General features: G+C 45.6%; 1 protein-coding gene across 2 annotated transcripts; it reads right to left on the bottom strand.

Annotated features, from left to right (window-relative positions):
- Positions 1-7,694: 7,694 nt before the first annotated feature.
- On the bottom strand, positions 7,695-19,396 carry PRR15 (proline rich 15). 2 transcript variants are annotated; one of them, XM_083468652.1, is made up of 2 exons: positions 16,615-19,396; positions 7,695-9,290 (listed from the first exon to the last, which is right to left on the bottom strand). In XM_083468652.1, exon 2 carries the CDS (start codon positions 9,207-9,209, stop codon positions 8,826-8,828), a length of 384 nt encoding a protein of 127 aa, XP_083324778.1. In that variant the 5' UTR covers positions 9,210-9,290; positions 16,615-19,396; the 3' UTR covers positions 7,695-8,825. The 2 variants fall into 2 exon arrangements, with proteins under 2 accessions (XP_083324778.1, XP_083324779.1); XM_083468653.1 differs by lacking the exon at positions 16,615-19,396 and adding an exon at positions 16,175-16,297.
- Positions 19,397-19,469: the final 73 nt, after the last annotated feature.

Genomic DNA, 19,469 nt, shown 5'->3' with positions numbered 1-19,469 from the left:
TCTTAGAAAGCTGATTATCAAATTCTCCAAGTGAAGGCTGTGCCATAAAATATCATCGAAAGTGTAACCGTATAGGGAAATCTGTTCTTTGGAGACTTACTAGAACCAGCATGCACACAAACACAAAGGTGTTATCTGAAAAAATACAAGAAAATCCCTAAAAGCTAACAACCTTTCAAATCTCCATTGGGAAGGACCTTGCAGGGTGTGATTCATCGTGAAGGGTGTGACCCCAAGAAATTATCAGTTCATTTGACCTCAGGGGTGTGGAACTTATTTTACTGCTTTATAATTGCTTGTGTTTATGATTGCATGGACATTGCCCATTCTTAATAGCTGCATAGCATGACCCTGGTCCATTTTTTCCTGCTTGTTTCGGGCTTCCTTTATCAAATATAAAATACGGTAATTAAAGTTGAATCTAACCGAGGATATGAGTATGCAGTTCTAGAATCATTCCCATGCCTTCCCAAGATACTGCTTTGCCACAAATTTCAACTGAGAACAATGTGGTCAAAAAGCAACATCGCACCACCCTGCTTCTCATAATCATTCATGGCCAGTATGATGTCTCTATATTTTAGCCTCTCCATCTCTCTCTCTTGCAAGTATTTGCTCTGAAAAGTACCCAAGTCCTCTGTGGCCATGTATCAGCTATCTAATATGTAACATTAACTTTGTTGTGAGCCCCAGTGCCATATACATTTGGGGGGGGGGGTTCCCCAATTTATAAACTGGTATCCAATTACACGCCTCCTTATTGGAGATGAAATATAATAAATTTCTTCAATAAATAAGAAGTGCATAGCTTCAGAAAGCATATAAATTACAGCTGCAACTTTATACATAACATTCATTGACATATAAACATTATGTTAGCATATTATTGCCCTGAACCATGGGGTACCTGGTGGCAAGTGCCACTGGAGTGCACAATCCCATAGTAGATGCTAGCATGCAGTCCAGCAGGCCAACGGGTCCAGAGTCCAATCAGGTCAGGATCCCTCCTCTGCAGCCAATTCAGGGGGTCAGGACACCTGGAGGTCAGCCCTGAAGCGCTCCCTTGACCATCCAAGCCATGGTCCCACCAACATGGGAAGTTGAGCAGACACAGCACCTCATCTCTGCTGCCCTTTTATACTTTGCATGCTGATTGCAGCATCTGGGCTTGATGAGCCAGATGACCCTCACCTGTTCCAAGCCAACTCCAGCAGAGGAATCACACACTTCCTCCCAGAGCTAGCAAGTCCCACCTGACCACTGGTCTTGCTAGCTAGGGATGATGGGAGTTGTAGTCCAAAAACAGCTGGAGATCCCAAGTTTGGGAAACCGTGTCCTAGAGAGCCTGCGGTGGAGACAGGGCCCCCTCTACCTCTGGTGATGGGCCCTGCTGCTCTGGTTCCTGTGCACTGACACCCATCCCCTCACCATCCTCTGTCATCCCATGGGTGCTTCCTACACCAACTTCTCCTTCACCATCTCTGGCATGCCCTGGTGTGTCCCAGACCTGGTTACATCCCTCATCAAGATCCACTTCCTCCTCCCTGATGTCCTGTAGGTTGATGACAATTACAGTGGTACCTTGGGTTAAGAACTTAATTCGTTCTGGAGGTCCATTCTTAACCTGAAACTGTTCTTAACCTGAAGCACCACTTTAGCTAATGGGGCCTCCCGCCGCCGCCGTGCCACTGCCACACGATTTCTTTTCTCATCCTGAAATAAAGTGCTTAACCCGAGGTACTATTTCTGGGTTAGCAGAGTCTGTAACCTGAAGTGTCTGTAACCTGAATTGTCTGTAACCCGAGGTACCACTGTATATTACAACAATGTTTTATTTCTTTGCATTAGTAAATTAAAAAAATAATCTGATAAATAAAAAGCTGTAATCTGTGTATTATTGTGGGATTTGGTGGGCCTCCTAAAACCTGGGGTGCGGGTGTGTGTCTTTGTCCACTGCTCCCCTAATATGGCAGTCCATGTGACCCAGGAATCCTGGGTTCAAAGGCCCAAATCAGCCATTAACTCAATTCATGACAACTCTCACGTAATGCATTGGCAAAATTCCCACTGACTTATTTGGAAGTCCAAGAGAGCACTGAGAATGCCTTTGTTCTAGCCAAGATCCTACAAACAATGATCCAGATGAGTGCCTTATGCACACATAAATTCAGAATGTGATCACTGGAACTGGAGATGTAAGATGGGCCCAGAAATGCCTACTGTCATAGCTACTTGGTGGAGACAAATAGTACGTCTGCAAATATGAATTTATGAGGCAACTAATTCCTCTGCACTATTTGCTCTCCTGTTGTTTTCCAATAACTTTGTAACTGTGATTTTACAATTCTGCGATAGTTCATTGTTTTATATGTAAGTGTTGTGTCCAAGAACTGAGGCAGGGGTAAATAATGAGGATTTTATTCTAAGAAAAGAAGCAGCAATCATAGCAAGACTAAACAAGTATGCTTAGGCCTAGCAATTCCCTGGTGTTACTTCCAATCTTTTTAATGAGCTGAATCTCTTCAGTTGTCTATTACACGAAGCTGTTTTTAAAAGGAGAATTAAAGGGGGAAATCCCGACTAAATTACCACCATAACCCAAGAAGGGGGGGGATATATATTTAAAAATTAAGCATAAATAAATCCCATCACAGATGTGGACACATTACTGGCATTGAGCCTGAGGGAAAGGAAAGCAGAGCTCTGGTGTTGCTTCAGGTTTGTCCTGCTTGCAAGCTTCACATTCACTGAAAAGTGCCTCAGATTGTTCCAATAGCCATTTACTCCAAGAGAGTGCTATAGATTCTGGTTGTACTGGGAATTCTGCGATGGAAGCCAGAGGGCAACAATGTGATACCCTTGGGCCAGAGAGGAACTGGCACTTCAGTCATGTCTGGTGGAAGTGTTTCTGGGGTTGACCCTGCACACAATTCTGTTTCTGATTCCGAATTTTTAACCTCATTCCCCAAAGAAGGGGATTCCGACCCCAGGGTTATGATATGTGCCCTGAGTCCTTTTAAGTACCTAGGAATGTCCTTGCTATAAAGCCTGGAGGGCATTATGGTCTTCAAGTCTAAATTCTCAACTTGTGTTGGCAGCAGTGAATAGTTCTGTGGCACCTAAAAGTCTAACAAATATTATTCTTTCATAGGCTAGAGTGCAGTTCATTAGATGCATCCAGTGAAGTGCACTATAGTCCCTGAAAGCTGATATCTTAATAAAATGTGTTCTTCTTTCAGGTGCCACAACCCAAGACTCTTTGTTGTTGCTCTAGTAGGCTCACATAGTTACCCCTCTGGGAATTTTTGTAATTAGCCTTGCCAAGCTTACAGAAAAGTTATATAGTTCAGCAAGGAATATCACTCAAGTACATTTTGTATTAAAGTATCTTTATTAACCACATAACAAATGTTCATTGAATTATGATGTAAATAGTGTTGATTACTATACTACTCCGCTGGCGTCACAATGTGAACTGGAATCTCTGCCAACTTAGAAGGAGGGATTCCTTCTTTGAAAACGCACCACCACAAAAGCTCTTTACATATGGGAACTGGGTATTATGCAGCATGCTTTGCACATGTGTTTCCAACAAGTGATCCACCATTTGCTCTCATACAGACCTATGAGAAGGTTATAGCACACATTTGAATTCCCTCTGATTTCCATCTGGCAGCTTAGAGAACTTTTAGTCTTTTGACCTAGATCAGGCTGACTGCATGTGTTTTACCCAACATCACATGATGTGTTTCATATCAAAGCATCAATTTGAACCGGCTTTCTTATTCAAGGCAAAACTGATGTATGTTTGCAAGGGCACACCCATAACCATTTTAATTCTAACGCTGTCGTGTGTATGAAGTTCAGGGATCTGAGCCAGGACAGGACAGCTGTCTCCCTCCTCGTGGCTTAAAGGACCATTGCAGGCTTGCATAGTGGGTTACACTGACTTCCAAATGAACATGTTCTGCTGCATCAATGATGCCTGTTTTTTCACTGCTGAAATTCCTGTCTAGGAGAATAATTGCTGGGCCCTAAATCAGGAGTGGGGAACCGAATGCATCCCTTCGCAAGTGTCATGGACTGGCTAGATGCAGAAAAGTGGTGGGAGGCACCAGGTAGGGGAACCCCCAAGGGAACCCCCAGGAGAAGAAAGCTCAGAGCCAGGGGATTGGTGGTGGGGTGACGATGCATGGTCAGAGGGGAAAAACTGGGAGGAGGAAGTGTCAGAAGCTGAAGAGGCAACAGGGCTTAGTGAGCAGGAAGAAGCTGTGGCAGAGAGCAGTCCAGACTCAAATGCAGGAGAAGAGGGGAGCCAGGGGACAAAGGCGAGGCAGGCTGCGGAAGAAGCCAGGGAGTCTCCGCCTCCTGCTGCAACCAATTCCCTTCCCCGCTGGTCTCCCAGAACATGCAGAGAAATGAAGAGGGTGGAGCAACAAGAGACAAGATGACAGAGCCTTAGGGTGCTGGGAAAGGAACTAGGGCAGGAGCCTTAGAGAGCAGTGGGAAGGCGGAGACCTTCGGTCCTCGCAACGGCCTCATTGGGGCAAGACCTACTGAGAAGGCTTGCTGTGATCACTAAGACTGAGCTGTTTTGTTTCTTTAAAGGGATAAGGTGCTTAGCCTGAAAAAGATGCCCCACCCCTGCCCTAGGTATTTTCTGTTTTTTACAGAAACACTGCACCAGTTCATAGCATGAAGGGTAGTTAGGCATAATTAAGCCAGTACCCCCTGCAAGTTACCGGACAGAATTTCAGCAACTTGTTTCTTTAAAAGCTTGCTGGTTAAGCTGGTACATTTTCATGCATTGTTAAGTACTCAATGAAAGCAGAGTGAACTGGGAGCTGCTGTGGTTTATTTAGGCAACAGGGAGGTGTTCTTTCTGGTGAAGGAACAGATCGAGATTGGCGAAAGGGTGTGTTCGCAGATGGCCAAGGGGGGAGTGAGTCATAGCAAGGAAAAGTTTGGCTTCCGAGAAACATTCAGAAACAACGTCTTATGTCACAATATCAGCAGCATTGTGTGTGCTTAACAGTCAGACAAACAACAGAAAGACCCTTAGACACACAAAAGCCTGGTTTGCACAGAAAGTGTGTTGCGAACAGGGGGTTAAAGTCTACGTTCCACCTACGACAAATGTGTGGTTTTTTTGTTCCACTAATTTCCTCCTGTTGCATAACTTTATGAGAAGATAAATAAAGGATTTAAATGCCAAATACTTTGCTCAGTGTTATTGACCACTCTCATTTGTTTAGAGCTTACACGACACCTCAGTCCTTAGCGACGTTCGCTTCTAGTTGTGTTGGAAATACAACTTCCTCCAAAGGAGGCCGGGGGCGGGGCGGTGGCATGTGTCTGCTTTCAATATATTAACGAAGAGCTTAACACCAATTCATTCATTAAAATGGCTGAATACAAATTCATTCACAAGCATCACGCCTTACCTGCATTTGCACAGTCGCTGACAAACCCACCTGCAACGGCTTCAGAAGAGCTGGCTATGCAGCTTGTTATTTGGGTTAGATTGCAAGTGTGTAAGGATGTCCTATCCTTCGGAGCAGCTGTGGGCATCAACCTGAGCCTCAGCTCAAACTGAATCCTGTCTCCCTTTGGGCAATTGCACTAGAAATGGTGCCAGCGAGACTTTTTCTTCTTCTTCTCATCGTATGCTGGCGGTTTTGCTTATATCAGAAGCTTCTTTCTTTGAAAGAATTAGAACTAGTTATTTTCTAGGGATACTTCCTATTTAGAGTTTAATTTTCCAAAGGATGAAATGTAATAAATAGCCACCGTTCTCTTTCCCCCCTTTAAATATGTAATAAATAAATAAATACAACAAAGGACTGGATAGCATTTGCATTACTGCCCAAATTGGATTAACAGGATCTAAAAGGCATCTCTAGAGTCTCCAAGGATGGATATTTCTGACATTTTAAAATAATGAACTAAAATACTGTGGGAGAGTGGGTATCACAGCTTATATTAAATGGTGCTTTTGTTTTCCTGCTGCAGAAAAAGGATTTTTTACCCCCGACTTAAAAGGGAGAATGCTAACAACGCAGTCAGAAGTAAGTCCCGCTGAATTCAATGATAAGTATGTATGGCATCATGGCACGGCACAACCTTCACTGGTGGGTGGCCCCTGGAAGGTTCCACAAGAGGGAATGCGGCCCTTAGGCTGAGAAAGGTTCCTCACTCCTGTTCTACATACAGGCTGGCTGGAGCCTTCATGAAGAATTACCAAGGGTGTGTATTGAGAAGCATGTTGAATTGAAACCTATAAGACACAGGCCTACAAAAAGCACGCCTGCTTCCTCCAAACACATCCAAGGCAATGCCAGAAAACATACGAGGATTTGTGCTATTGTCTCCACGGCAGCATGTCTGGCACGGAGACTTTCCAACACACTAGCACACCTATAACAGTTCTGTGGCGAGCATTGACACAGCAAGAATTATTTGAAAGCAGCCACACTACAGCTGTGAAACAGAAAGTGGGTCTTACTTGTTTTAAAAAAAGTTGGGTCTCCAAATTTTAAATTGCAGGTGTCCAGTTAATATGTAGTTCACATAAAAGGTAAAAACAAAAGGTAAAGGACCCCTGGATGGTTAAGTCCAGTCAAAGACGACTATGGGGTTGCGGCGCTCATCTCACTTTTGGGCCGAGGGAACCAGTGTTTGTCCACAGACAGCTTTCCAGATCATGTGGCCAGCATGACTAAACCACTTCTGGCACAATGGAACACCATGAAGGAAACCAGAGTGCACAGAAACACTGTTTACCTTCCTGCTGCAGTGGTACCTATTTATCTACTAACACCGGGGTGCTTTTGAATTGCTAGGTTGGCAGGAACTGGGACAGAGCAATGGGAGCTCACTCCGTCACGGGGATTTGAACTGCCAACTTTCTGACTGGCAAGCCCAAGAAGCTCAGTGGTTTAGACCACAGTGCCAGTAGAGTGCTCTACCAAATAAAATTTCAAGAATTTTTATTTTATTTAATTCCCATCAAAATCTCAAAGCCACACACTTTCCTACCCTACAGGTAACATATACCTTTCCATCTCAACTTAGAGAAACTCCTGGAGATATTTCTGTCAGTCTCCTATGGTCTGGCACCAGGAGGCATTGGGGGATTTTGAGCTGAAGGGTTATTGGCACTGCATTGAGCAGACAGCCCAGCTCTGTTCTCCTCCAGCAGTCCTTTTACCCAGAGGTATTTAGGCTGGGTCCCTTTTGTTCAGCTTCTCCAGAGGAGGTATCAGTTACTTGAGAACCATAGTACTAAAATGTATCATGTTCGTCTCTTAACAACGAGAATGACAAATATTACTCCCTTATTGCGTTCCAGTTGAAGCAGCTGCTTCTAATTACCAGAAACAAAATGAAATGTTGTTTCCTTTTTCTGCTTCTTTGTAGAGAATAAATTTGGGAGCAAGAGGTGTAGTACTTCCCCAACTATAACCTCCCTCCCTTCCCTTTATAATCCACTGAATAGCAGACAGATTCGTTTACTGACATTTCTACCAACAGGAATACAATTGTTAAGAATCTCCAGGTGCCACTAGAAGGTTTTGGCCTTGAAATAAGATAAGATGGAACATTTCCAACTCCCTCTCTTCCCAAAAGGAGGCTATTAAAAGCATACTAGACTAACAAAAAGCCTCCTTGGCATAAAGGAAGTGAACCATAGATTGTTTTTTCCCTGTGTCTTTTTATTAAAATGAAGTTATTCATTTGGGACTGTAGTAATTAGTTCTTTGTGAAAATTTATAGCATGGCCTCTTTTATTGCAGGAGCAGCTGAAAATGGATAAAATTATGAAATTCCACATTTCCATTTTTAATTTTGTTTCTCAGGAGCAGCTAGTGCAGGAGATTGGGATTCTGAATCCATTTGCATGACAGTGACTTGCAAGAGCAGACAACTGGGGTCTCTATTGCAGGTCACCTTCAAAAACAGGTTTTTAACATGTGTTCTGAAATCTCATAAACAAGGCACCCAGGAACCCCCTCAACTTATTTTAAACCTCAGCATTTTGGTGTGCCTTTTAAAAATATATATACAGATGTTCCACTTGACTTTATCAGCACCAGGTCTCTCTGCCACTCCAACTCGTCCCTCCTGGCATCTTCAGGGAAAACTGACATTACTGTACTGTACTTGCTTAATGGATCTCCAGTGTTGTTTGGGCAACAGCAAGACATCTTCATCTGACCCAGAGCAGCAGTAAGTTTTATCAAGGCTGCACATTGATATAGGTCACCAGTGGGCTATTTACCATGTTTGTGTGTTTGTTTCCGATTGGGGACATCTACTGCAATACCTGAACATAGGACTAAGTTGGGGCTGCACGCTAGAATTTTTATTCTCCATCATCATCATCATCATTATTCTATACAGCAGCATATTGCGCACTGGCGGTTCTCTGCAAAAAGTGGTGGTGGGTGTGAAATAAACCACAATGACGATTTCGTTGGGGACACTGCCCGCTGAACACACTTTAATTTCATGACCGCAAAGGGCAGCTGAACTTCAGCGGGTCTCTTCCTTATTGCATATTCCTCTTGTTCCAGAGATCTGCGGCCCTCCCCGTGAAACAGGAGACCCCCGTGGTCGACTAAGGCGGACGCCTCGCCATCATCTGTCCCCTCGGCGAGGGCGAAAGAGGCTTTGCAAACTCGCGCGCAAGTTCCTCGAGCAGAGCGCGCGCACACACGCTCCTCCCCTGGGCCGGAGACGAGGCGGCAACCAGGCCGCCTTTCCCCAAAATCAGACAGGCAGCTCCTCCTCTAGGCCTGGCAGGGGCAGGCGGGGAGGCGTGGTCACTGGCACGGCGTCTCTTCGGCGGGGCGCGCCGGGGCGGGGTTCCCGGCTGCGGCTCCCGGCGCCCCTTCGAAGAGCTGCTGGGGACTGTCCGCCAGCAGCGTGGCGCGCACTTTCCGCTTCTCTTTGAAGCGGCCCGAGCGGGAGATCTTAAGGTTCCGGCGGCTGCCCGAGTTGGGCTGCTGGTTCTCTTGAGAGTCCGAGGGGCTGGGCGCGGCGGGGAGCATCTCCGAGGGCTCAGGCACCTGCCGAGGAGGCCACGCAGCCGCTGGCGATTCCTTGGGCTTTTTCCTGCTGGTCAGCGATTTCCACCAGGCGCCCGAGGAGCCGCCTTTGGCCGCGGGCCCCGTCGAGGGGGCGGCCGTGCCGGCGCTTTCGGCCATCTTCCGGAGGGCAGGAGGCGCCCGCGCGCCTCTTCCCGGTCAGGGGGTCCTGGGCGATGCGCTGCACTCGGGGCCGGTGGCCTGGAGGGGGGGACAGAGAGGAGGGAGGCTTGTTTAGTGGCAGGAACTGGAGCCCTCACCGACTTGGGGTCCGCGGTAGGAAGGAGACATTTAAGGGGGTGCGGGAGACATCGGGCGCACAGAGCGCAATTAGTAGGCTCCGCTGGAGGAACTGTCTAAGAGGGTCATCGTAACCATACGCAGAGACTCCACTTCCATCTTATTTTATTATTTACTCGCTTCCAAATTGTGACGCCAGGGCTTTCTTGAGGCCTGGGCTTTCCTCCCCCCCCCCCCACAAAGGCTGCGCCAAAAACGTTTTGGTTCATAGAGGTCCTGAAGGATAGCTCCTTTGAGCCTGAGACTTAATCTCAGGGTTGTGGGCGAAAGATGCCTGCACTGCAAGGAGTTGGACTAGATGATCCTTGTGGTCCCTTCAAACTCTACAGTTCTATAATTCTACCCGGAGTAGGACTAACATTGATATAACCCTTCCCCTCCAAGCAAGAGGGAGATAGGTAAAGGTAAAGGGACCCCTGAGCATTAGGTCCAGTCGTGGCTGACTCTGGGGTTGCGGCATTCATCTCGCTTTATTGGGGGAGCTGGCGTACAGCTTCCAGGTCATGTGGCCATCATGACTAAGCTGCTTCTGGCAAACCAGAGCAGTGCACAGAAACACAGTTTACCTTCCCGCTGGAGCAGTACCTATTTATTTACTTGCACTGGTGTGCTTTCAAACTGCTAGGTTGGCAGGAAAAGGGACCAAGCAATGGGAGCTCACCCCGTCGTGGGGATTCGAACCGCCAACCTTCCGATCGGCAAGTCCTAGGCTCTGTGGTTTAACCCACAACGCAACAGAGATACCACTGCATAAATAGGAAGTGCCCAGCTTGGGGGCAAAATGGGGCTGATGAAAGCACTATGTTAGGAATGTGGGAGCTGGGCCCTCCTGGTGATGTTGGAATGGATCTCCCACCACCAATGGCCCTGGTGGGGACTGATATGGCCCTCCAGTTACTGTTGGGCTCCCAGGTACCCCAGCCCTTTCAGTCCAACGGTATGAAGTGAAGATTTATAATCATTTCCTTGTAAACCTATTAACAAAACAAAAACACATAAAACAGTTTTCCAAATATGTAGCACCCCTAAATGTGCTAGGATGCAGAGCCAACCAGGTAAAACACTTTGCAGCAGCCCTCATGCAGGATGCCAAAAGGAAGAAAAGCACTCCTGTTTTCTGCCCAGGAGGAGAGTTAACGAATAAATAAAAACCCCAAAGAAACAAGCTTGTGAAAAATGTCGTCATCACACTAACCAAATCTCCTGCTAATAAATATGTATTTTATTATTTATTATATTTATATTATATACAGAAGAACCACCAGCATTGCTGCTTCAAGTTGTCTCTCAGTTCTTTGAGAGTGTCAACAAACAGTTATTTGAAGACTTTTGGCCTGCTTCTTATTAAGAATCCCAGAGTGGGCCAAAATAATATCTTAAACCAGAAGCAGCCATAAAATATCAAAATTATATACGGTCCAGTGAGGAAGAGTGAATTCTCAATGTTCTCAACCAACTCCAGGGTAAATAAGTTTTCAAAAAAGTGTCCAAAGGACCAGTGGGAGGGCGACTGCATTTCTGAGATGTCTGAATTGAGAATATAGGCGGGATTCAGTAGACATTATGTACTTAAATTTCAAAAAACTTTCAATAAAGTCCCTCGCCAAAGACTCCCGTGCAAACTAGAAGTCATGGAATAAGGAGACAGGTCATGGATCAGTAACTGGTCCAAGAACAGGAAGCAGAGAGTTGGAATGAATGGACCGTTCTCAAATGGGAGGGATGTAAGAAGTGGAATCCCTCAAGGATCTGTACTGTGTCACTTCATAAATGATATGAAGTTAGGAGAACGTACTGAGACGTCCAAGTCTGCTGATAGCACACAACTGTTGAGGATGGCTAAAACAAAAAGGGTTTGAGAAGAGTTGCAAACAAAACTTTCCCGAATTGGGAGAATAGGCATTAAAATGCCAAATATGACTCAATGGAAGCAAATATAAAGCGATGCACATTGGGTCAGAAACAACAACAACACCCCAAACTTCATATATGCCAGTGGTGTCTGATCTGACAGTGACTATCTGGAAAAGAGATCTTAGGAATCATAGTTAATAGGTCAGTGAAAATGTCAACTCCATGTGTGCAACTGTGAAAAAAATCAAAACCCATGTCTACTAAGATCATTAGGAAGGGAATTGAAATGAAACTGCCTAACTCAGATGTAAAAAAGAGAGATGCATCGTGTAAAGAAAGTGATTTAGAGGTATTTTCTCCCTCCTCATACTAGAAAAGGCGCAGCAAGCATTTTTTTCAGCCCAATGGCTGCATTTACCGATGGCCAACCTTCTGAGGATTGCATGCAAAAGTGGGTGTGGCCAAAGTATCAGTGGGTGTGGCCTTTTTTAAAAAAAAATACACACTTGGAGATATCACAAGTACCTTCTGGCATTCCATAATCACAACAGGGGGTCTTGAAGGAGTAGTCCATACAAGAATATGTGTGTGCGTGTGTATACTTTTTTACTTTTAGAAATTTAGGAAACCTTTCTGCATGGATCCTTAGGAATGGTCATTTAATTATTATTTTTTAAAATGACAATTATGTACTGTTTGAAGGCTCCAAGTTATCTGTTCCTGTACTAGAGCCTGGGGTCATGCAATGAAGCTCTTGGAAGATTCAAGATGGGCAACAGAAATGAATCACACAGTACATAGCTAAATAATGTACAGTAAGCCTGTAACTTAAGTGGGTGTTCTGTTTTGGGGATCGTGCCTAAAGCCAGAATCACACACAGTCAAAGCACTTTGGGTGCAATGGCAGGTGAGATTACCAATGTCTTCCTGGATGTCCACCCCCTTTCCGCTCCATTAAATTTATTTATTGTGAAGTACATAAAGACAAATCGTGAAGCTGAGGCTCCAATACTTTGGCCACCTCATGAGAAGAGAAGACTCCCTGGAAAAGACCCTGATGTTGGGAAAGATGGAGGGCACAAGGAGAAGGGGACGACAAAGGACGAGATGGTTGGACAGTGTTCTAGAAGCTACCAGCATGAGTTTGACTAAACTGTGGGAGGCAGTGGAAGACAGGAGTGCCTGGCGTGCTCTGGTCCATGGGGTCACGAAGAGTCGGACATGACTAAACGACAACAACACATAAAGCTGAATGTGCCCAAGTTAAATGCACATAAAGTTGCGGGCTTATTGTAATTCTCTACTACTATATGTAGTAATGGCCACAAACTTGGATGGTTTTAGAAGGGAATTCGACAGATAATGGAGGATAAGGCTCTCAAAGGCTTATTGAGGATGTGTGTACCACCACTATGAAAGACAGTGTGTTGGGTACCACAAATGCTGTTAAGCTTGTGTCCTGCTTGTGAGTTCCCCATAGGCATCTAATTGGCCACTCTGAAAATAGGATGTGGGACTAGAAGGTCCTTTGGTCTCACTCAGTAGGCCACTTCTTAGGTTTTGCTTACGATGTTTTTGAACTCTGCTTCTTGGTCTAATGTTCACTGGTTGCAGTTTATTAATGGCAAAGTGCAAGCTAATGGTCTTGAAAATCAAGAGGTCTAATGTCCACAGAACTGGGCAACGTTTTGCATTAAGACAATTTGTCAGTGTCTTATCATCTTTGCTTCAGCAGCCTACACATGTCTTCTCACAAGTAAGTTCCACTGAATTTAATGGGACTTACTCCTTGATACAGACAGAAGATTGAGCGGGACTCAGCTGTTCTCAACCTGCTACTGTTGATAGATTTCATAGGATAGGAACTGTGTCCATTCCTAAGCACATTGGTGAGGAAACTATGCAAACTTTAATTCATCTAGAATGCTTTGGAGAGTTAAAACCTTTCCACACTGCATAACCTTCTTTTGTACTAATGAAGTCATTAGCAGTAGTTAAACCTTTCCAAGACTGGCTAAGCAACCAAGAATTCAGTTGCTTAGCACAATTCATCAAAAGCTTCTTTGGTTTGAAGATTTAAACAGAGACTTGTGGTATTTCCAGTACACTGGGTTTCTGATCCAGCAGTACCTCCTGACAAGTCCAGCTATAGTTGAACATTTGCAGCAAAGTTTAGCACCATCAGCTTACAAAAATTTGCTAAGTGGGATTGAAATGTTAACTTTTCAGGTTTGTGAATTTTGCATTGGTATGTTGTTCACAGCAAACAATGGGAACAAAATGATTTGGTCTTAGGCCAAAACCACCCAAACTGAGTGAGCAGAAAACTGCAGTTCAGCATAAGTTTCACTGAACTCAGTACCCCAACTTCCAAGTAAACATGGATAAGGATGGATTGTGAGCCAGTTGATACCTAGCCTTCGCGTGCAGAGCAAATTTTGATTCAAAGTAGAAGAGACAGAATTAAAAATATATTCTATAATTTAGTTTCAGCATATCTGCATAATCAGATATACCCAATTATCAGTGTTTTGTTGGGATTGTTTCTTCTCTTCTCCATTCCCTTTGAATGCATGGCACAAATATAGCTCATTTTTCTGCACTTTCGGAACTTCTTTTAATGCATTCCTTGAAGGCATACAGACACCAGATACATGTACTGTAGATCTCATTTGCTCCCTAATTGTGGCCTACTGTCTGATCAGACTTAAATGCAGTTGTCCATCTAGTTCCAATAATTGACAGGCAGATACCTTAAGGAAATATTCAAAAAAATCACAATAGTAATGGCTACTCCTTTTCTCTCTCTCCCAGGACCTGGAAGTCAGACATATATATATACCCATCCTGGGGGTATCTTATGACAAAGGGTGAGATGTTAATAAATAATAGTACACTGTCTCTGAACATGGAGGTTCAATTTAGCTATCATGGCTCTGTGACATGGAGTTTGAGGATTAATTTCCTAGAACAACTTCACCCTGGGAGTTGAACTGCTAGGAGGAGACAGTCACATGCATGCCCCTTCCGTTCTGCAAACTTAACTCACTGGTTTTCTGTTTTGTGCACACATCGGCTGAGTCACTACATAAGTGGTTCTTCTCCATGCAGCTGCACAAGCCAGCTATGAATGTTTCTGTAAAAGTTCACTGGTGGTGTTCCTTCAGCTTGATAAGGAAATGAAAGGCAAACCTTGCTCCTTCCTACAAGGGAGCTTTCAGATTTTGCGCAGCCTTATCACACAAACAGTGCTATGGTTTGTCATCATAAACTGATGATCATGACAGGTAGGGCCAGGCACTTTAGAAACTCTCTCCTAAATCTTCAACATGCTTTCATTTCTGAGAAGTTTCCTGCTTGCTTGTGAAGCAAAAAAACATTCTTGCTCTGTTGAATGATGGAACATTCATACTGGTTGCACTAGGGCCAGGAATTCACCCACAGCGTGTAATATTTTGTACACGTAGAATCCATCGAGCAGAATGCAACTCACTGAATTGCTGCAAAGACCAGAATTAGGCAGGTTCCTTCGAACAGCAGGTAAAAGTGATAAACTAAGCTTTTTTTTATTTTATTTTTTGGAACGGTTAATTGCAACATTTATCTAATAGTGGCGGCCCCCTTTCCAGCAGGACTTGGATACTGAGGTAGCAGCTCTTTGTTGCGTTTGTTAATTAAGCTTGTTGCAAGTCATAGCTGGAGGGCCCAAGTTGCACCTGTACTGTGCAAGGAAACAACTCAGCAGGTGCAACTGAGGACACAGCAGAAAAATGCACTTTATAACTGGGGTTATTTTTTATGGCTAGATAACCCTTAGCTGTCAACATTTTGCTAATTTGAAAGGTGGGGTGAAACTGGGGATTTTTTTTTATAGCAGAGCTATAATCCCCAAACTGCATCGCCTGCTATACACATGCTTCTTTAGGATTGTCCTTTACCAGTTACTTAATCCAGAGCTACTGGAGGAAAAACAAAGCCTGTTGGATTTCTGCCTATTATGCAGAAAGGGGGGGAAGGGGTGTGTGCATGTGTAAATAGCAACCCTCCATTTCAGAGCTCTTCAGAGATTACAGTAGTGTACCGGGACCCTCAGACGTAGTTCCCGTTAAGTTCATTCAGCGGGATTATAAAACTGACCCCATGCACCGTTAATCAGAAGAAAGCCCAGATGTCTTCAGTGGGGCTTGCCGCCAAGTATATGACCCAGGATTGCAGCCTTGGACTGCAATCTTGTACACACTTAGCTAGCAACAAGTCCCACTGAAATCAACAGGGCTTTCCTCAGAGCAAACATGTACAGGACGGCACTGTTAGTTCACGGCACGTGTCTTTGGGATTGAATCGTAGAACCGCAAGGGCTGGAAGGGACCCAAGGGGTCATCTAGTCCAACCCCCTGCAATGCAGGAATAAATTAAGAGTGCTGGACTATCACTTGGGAGGCCAGAGTTCAAATCCCCACTCAGCCATGAAGCTCACTGGGTGACCTTGGGGCCAGTCACCATCCCTTAGCCTCACCTCACAGGGGTTTTTGTGAGGATGAAATGAGGAGGGAGAACCATGTACACCACCTTGAGATCCTTGGAAGATAAAGGTAATAAATCTGTAAATAGTACAGTGGTACCTCGGGTTAAGTACTTAATTCGTTCTGGAGGTCCGTACTTAACCTGAAACTGTTCTTAACCTGAAGCACCACTTTAGCTAATGGGGGCCTCCTGCTGCTGCCGCGCCGCCGCAGCACGATTTCTGTTCTCATCCTGAAGCAAAGTTCTTAACCTGAAGCACTATTTCTGGGTTAGCGGAGCCTGTAACCTGAAGCGTCTGTAACCTGAGGTACCACTGTAATAAATCTATAAACCAGATAGACAGACAGACAGACAGATAGATAGAATCCCATGCACACTTTTTGGGGAATAAGTCCCACGCAACTCACCGTGCGAAGGCAAGAAAATCCCCAATTGCTCCGCCTCAGCCACGCTGAAGCGCCCTTGCGTCCACACTTAGGGCAGCTGACAAGAAGGAGGTGGCAGCCCAGCTCCGCGCCCGCCCACGCAGCATCTTTTGCCTGCTGCTCCCCCTCCCCCTGACCAGGCTGAGGAAGCCCCCCTCCCGCCCGCCTGCCTCTCAGGCGCGCCCCTCCCCCTTGCCTTTCATGCTGCATGCAAGGTGCGCTCGTGCAAGGTGAGCAGCGCGCGCGCCCTTAGCCTGCGCGACAGGTGGGCGCCTCTGGGCAGATTCCCACCCCCACCCCACCCCTCCAGGTCGGGAGCGCGCGAGACGCAGGCGGAGAGGGCTCTTGCCGGGCACCTGTTGAAGAGAGCACCTGCCGGCTGAGGAGAAAGCGAGCGAAGGCGCGTTCTCGTGGGCTCTCACCTGTGCGCCGGAGGAGCGTCTCTTCTTCTTCTTTTTCTTCTTCCTCCTGAGAGCAGGCGCGGTGCTGGAGGGAGTCAGTCCATCCTCTCGCCGAGAGCGTCGTTACCTGGGCTTCCTTCTCCGAGGGAACTACTCGCTGCCGCAGCAACAGGCTGACTCTTGAGAGCGAGCGAGCGAGCGAGCCAGGGAACTTGGCCTCCTTCCGGCGCCCGCCCGCTCCAAAAGGGAGCGCCAACTTTCGCAGGTGAAGAACAATCCGCCGTCGGAAGCCGGCCTTTCAGCTAGCCGTCTCTAGGGACGACCGCGAGCAGCTGGGGGGTGGGGGGCGCTTGGGAAAGAGCGGCCGCGCTGTAAGGGAGCCAGCTCTCTCTCTCTCTCTCGCGCTTTTCGTGGCGAGGGAATCCCACCCGCCCGACTCACTTTCCTCGAAAGGTCTGAGCGGTGCACCTGATGCTCAGTCAACAAGGAAGCAGGTGCAGGTGAGCCCTCGAGAAGCGACCCCGCCCCTTCTCCTCCTCCCTAAACGGGATTGGTCCCTCTCGCAGGGGCAGCTGGACAACGATTGGCCTGGGAAGAAGGAGTAGTAGCACGGTTTACATCAAGAGGCAAAGGGCACAACTTTGATCTCTTTTGGAAGCTGGCCATGGCGGCAGCACACAACTTGGCTCTCTTCCTCAGCCCTGCGCTGATTTCCTTGTAATGCTGTCATGAGTTCTCCCCGCTTCTGGCAGTCTTGGTGCCCATGTGACCACTTGGCTAGGAGCAGGGATGAGAGAGAGCCAGGCACAACCGTTCTCTAAAGGCTTCGTAAAACCCTGCTTGTTTCAAAGAGTGCTTTCCGTTGCCCACATTTTGTGTGGCATCTTAGGCCGTGTGTTCCCAAGGTGTGATAAGTCTTAGGATGTGTCTGTAGGGGGTTGTTGTCTGGGCTCTGGGGGGCTGCACTAGTGTGCCTGATTCACCCAAGCAACACTAAGCAATCACAGCAAAACTGAAGCAGCTGCAGAGTCCACATGTCCTACAAAACACGGGATAACACAGCAGTTCCTGTTAATGGGCACTTCTGCAACCAGGATGCTCCTGTACAGAGCTAGCTGGGGTTTTTTTTGCCCCGGGTGAAGGTTTCAGAGGGGCACCATTGAGGCTCCCCACTGTATGTATTTGAAATGTGTGGGGTGGCGCCAAACTGGGTCTTTGATCCAGGTGAAATAAAGCCTAGTTTTGCCGCTGAAAGGTGGCGCGCTTTCTTTGTATGAAGTTTCAACAAAGTTGAGAGCATTTCCAAGTAAACTTGTGTAAGATCTGGCTGTATATTCATAGGAGTGTTTTTTAAGTGAAGCAGGCCATGTGCAGTGGCTTCAGGCAGTAGTGTGAAGGCAGTGCTGCCCAATAGTCGAATGCTGGCCTTGGACAGAGGACACTTGAGATTGGAGTTAACAATTAGATAGTTTTGGGCAAGTCATTAATTTTCACAACCTGGATCTTCTCTATAAAAACTCTCCTCATTCTAGAGAGGTCACCATTTATCTATCCTGCCACCTAAATCTCAAAATAATTTGAGAATTTCTTTCTCCACAACAGATTCCAGCCCTCAGGAATTTAAGGATGGTGTGTACAAGCAGCAATTGTTTTAGGTGCGTCAGATATTTGTGCAACTGAACCCAGAAGTGACCCAAAAACATCACAAAAACATCACAAAAGGGGCAGAATAGGACAGGGGCGGAGACAGAATGGGGGCTTTTTCAATGGTGTTTCAGATATATGCGATTTCACTTAAACACATGGTGCCGTGGAATGTAATTGCCATGTAAATTGGGAGTTGCCTGTACGATAAAATAAGCAGGTTCTTTGACCTTCTCTGAAGTTGTTTTAGGAAGGGAGCCTTGCTAGGTACCCAAGACAGGGAACAGGTAGGCACAATAGAGTTAGCATGATGGATACAAAGAGCATTGGAGGGCTTTCTGAACTAAGTTATCAGTACAAAACAGTCGCAAGATTTCACACGGACTTCAGAAGACCTTTATGCACTTCTTGTGTTTATATAGTAGCAGTTTAGTTGGAAATGAAGACACTATGTCCTGTTACTGAACCCTTTAAAGGCCTTGATTCATTTGCCCTCAGTCTACAGGCTCGCAGTGTACTTAAGAGTTTGGAGATGCATCAGAGAGCACATGAGACGCTGGGGAATGTGTGTCAGGGATGTTTGTTTGTGAAGCTCAAGGCACGCAAAGTACCCTTCCGCAAATAAATTGCAGAAGCCCACCAGTGAAATGCTGGTTTTTTAAGGCAGAGATCAGTTTTACCTCTTGAGACATCATGGCCAGATTTCAGTATGGACTTTGGGCACAGCCCCGGGATGTATTATGTAGTCATTGTATTATGTACAATGTATCTTGAGCTCAAAAAACAAACTGGCAAAACCAGTTTCCATAAAATAGTACAAGAAGAAACTTCTGTAATATAGTTCAGCGTGTTTTCTCATTCAGGCACTTAATAAGCCTTTGAATAATGTGATTCAACATACTGAGAGCCATGTGGAAGTAAAGGAAATAATAAAAGGGAGTAAGATTTCTTGGATAACATAATGTAGCTTTCTTCCATACTTGAGTTTTGTATAAAATTGGTAAGATAATGATAGGTGACTGTAGTACTTAATACCAGGAAACTAAAACATAAAATATAGTATCTTCTATCTTGTTAAAGATAGGCAAAGGGAAGAGAAACATGGTCAGGTTAAATGTAGGAAGTTGTATGAATCTTAGAACACCTGATAAGTCTATATATTATTTGAATTACTTTTATATTAGTTCTATCAGCAAAATCATTTTTAAACAATTTGTTGCAATGTAAACTGT

The sequence above is a fragment of the Podarcis liolepis genome (genome assembly GCF_965112155.1).
Source record: "Podarcis liolepis genome assembly, chromosome: 12".
NCBI classification, from domain to species: domain Eukaryota; kingdom Metazoa; phylum Chordata; class Lepidosauria; order Squamata; family Lacertidae; genus Podarcis; species Podarcis liolepis.
Note: the sequence above shows the minus strand (reverse complement) of the source record. Positions and strands in the feature narration are given on the sequence as shown.

Coding starts and splice junctions, on each gene's coding strand:
- PRR15 (XM_083468652.1), bottom strand. CDS start 9,209: ATGGCCGAAAGCGCCGGCACGGCCGCCCCCTCGACGGGGCCCGCGGCC.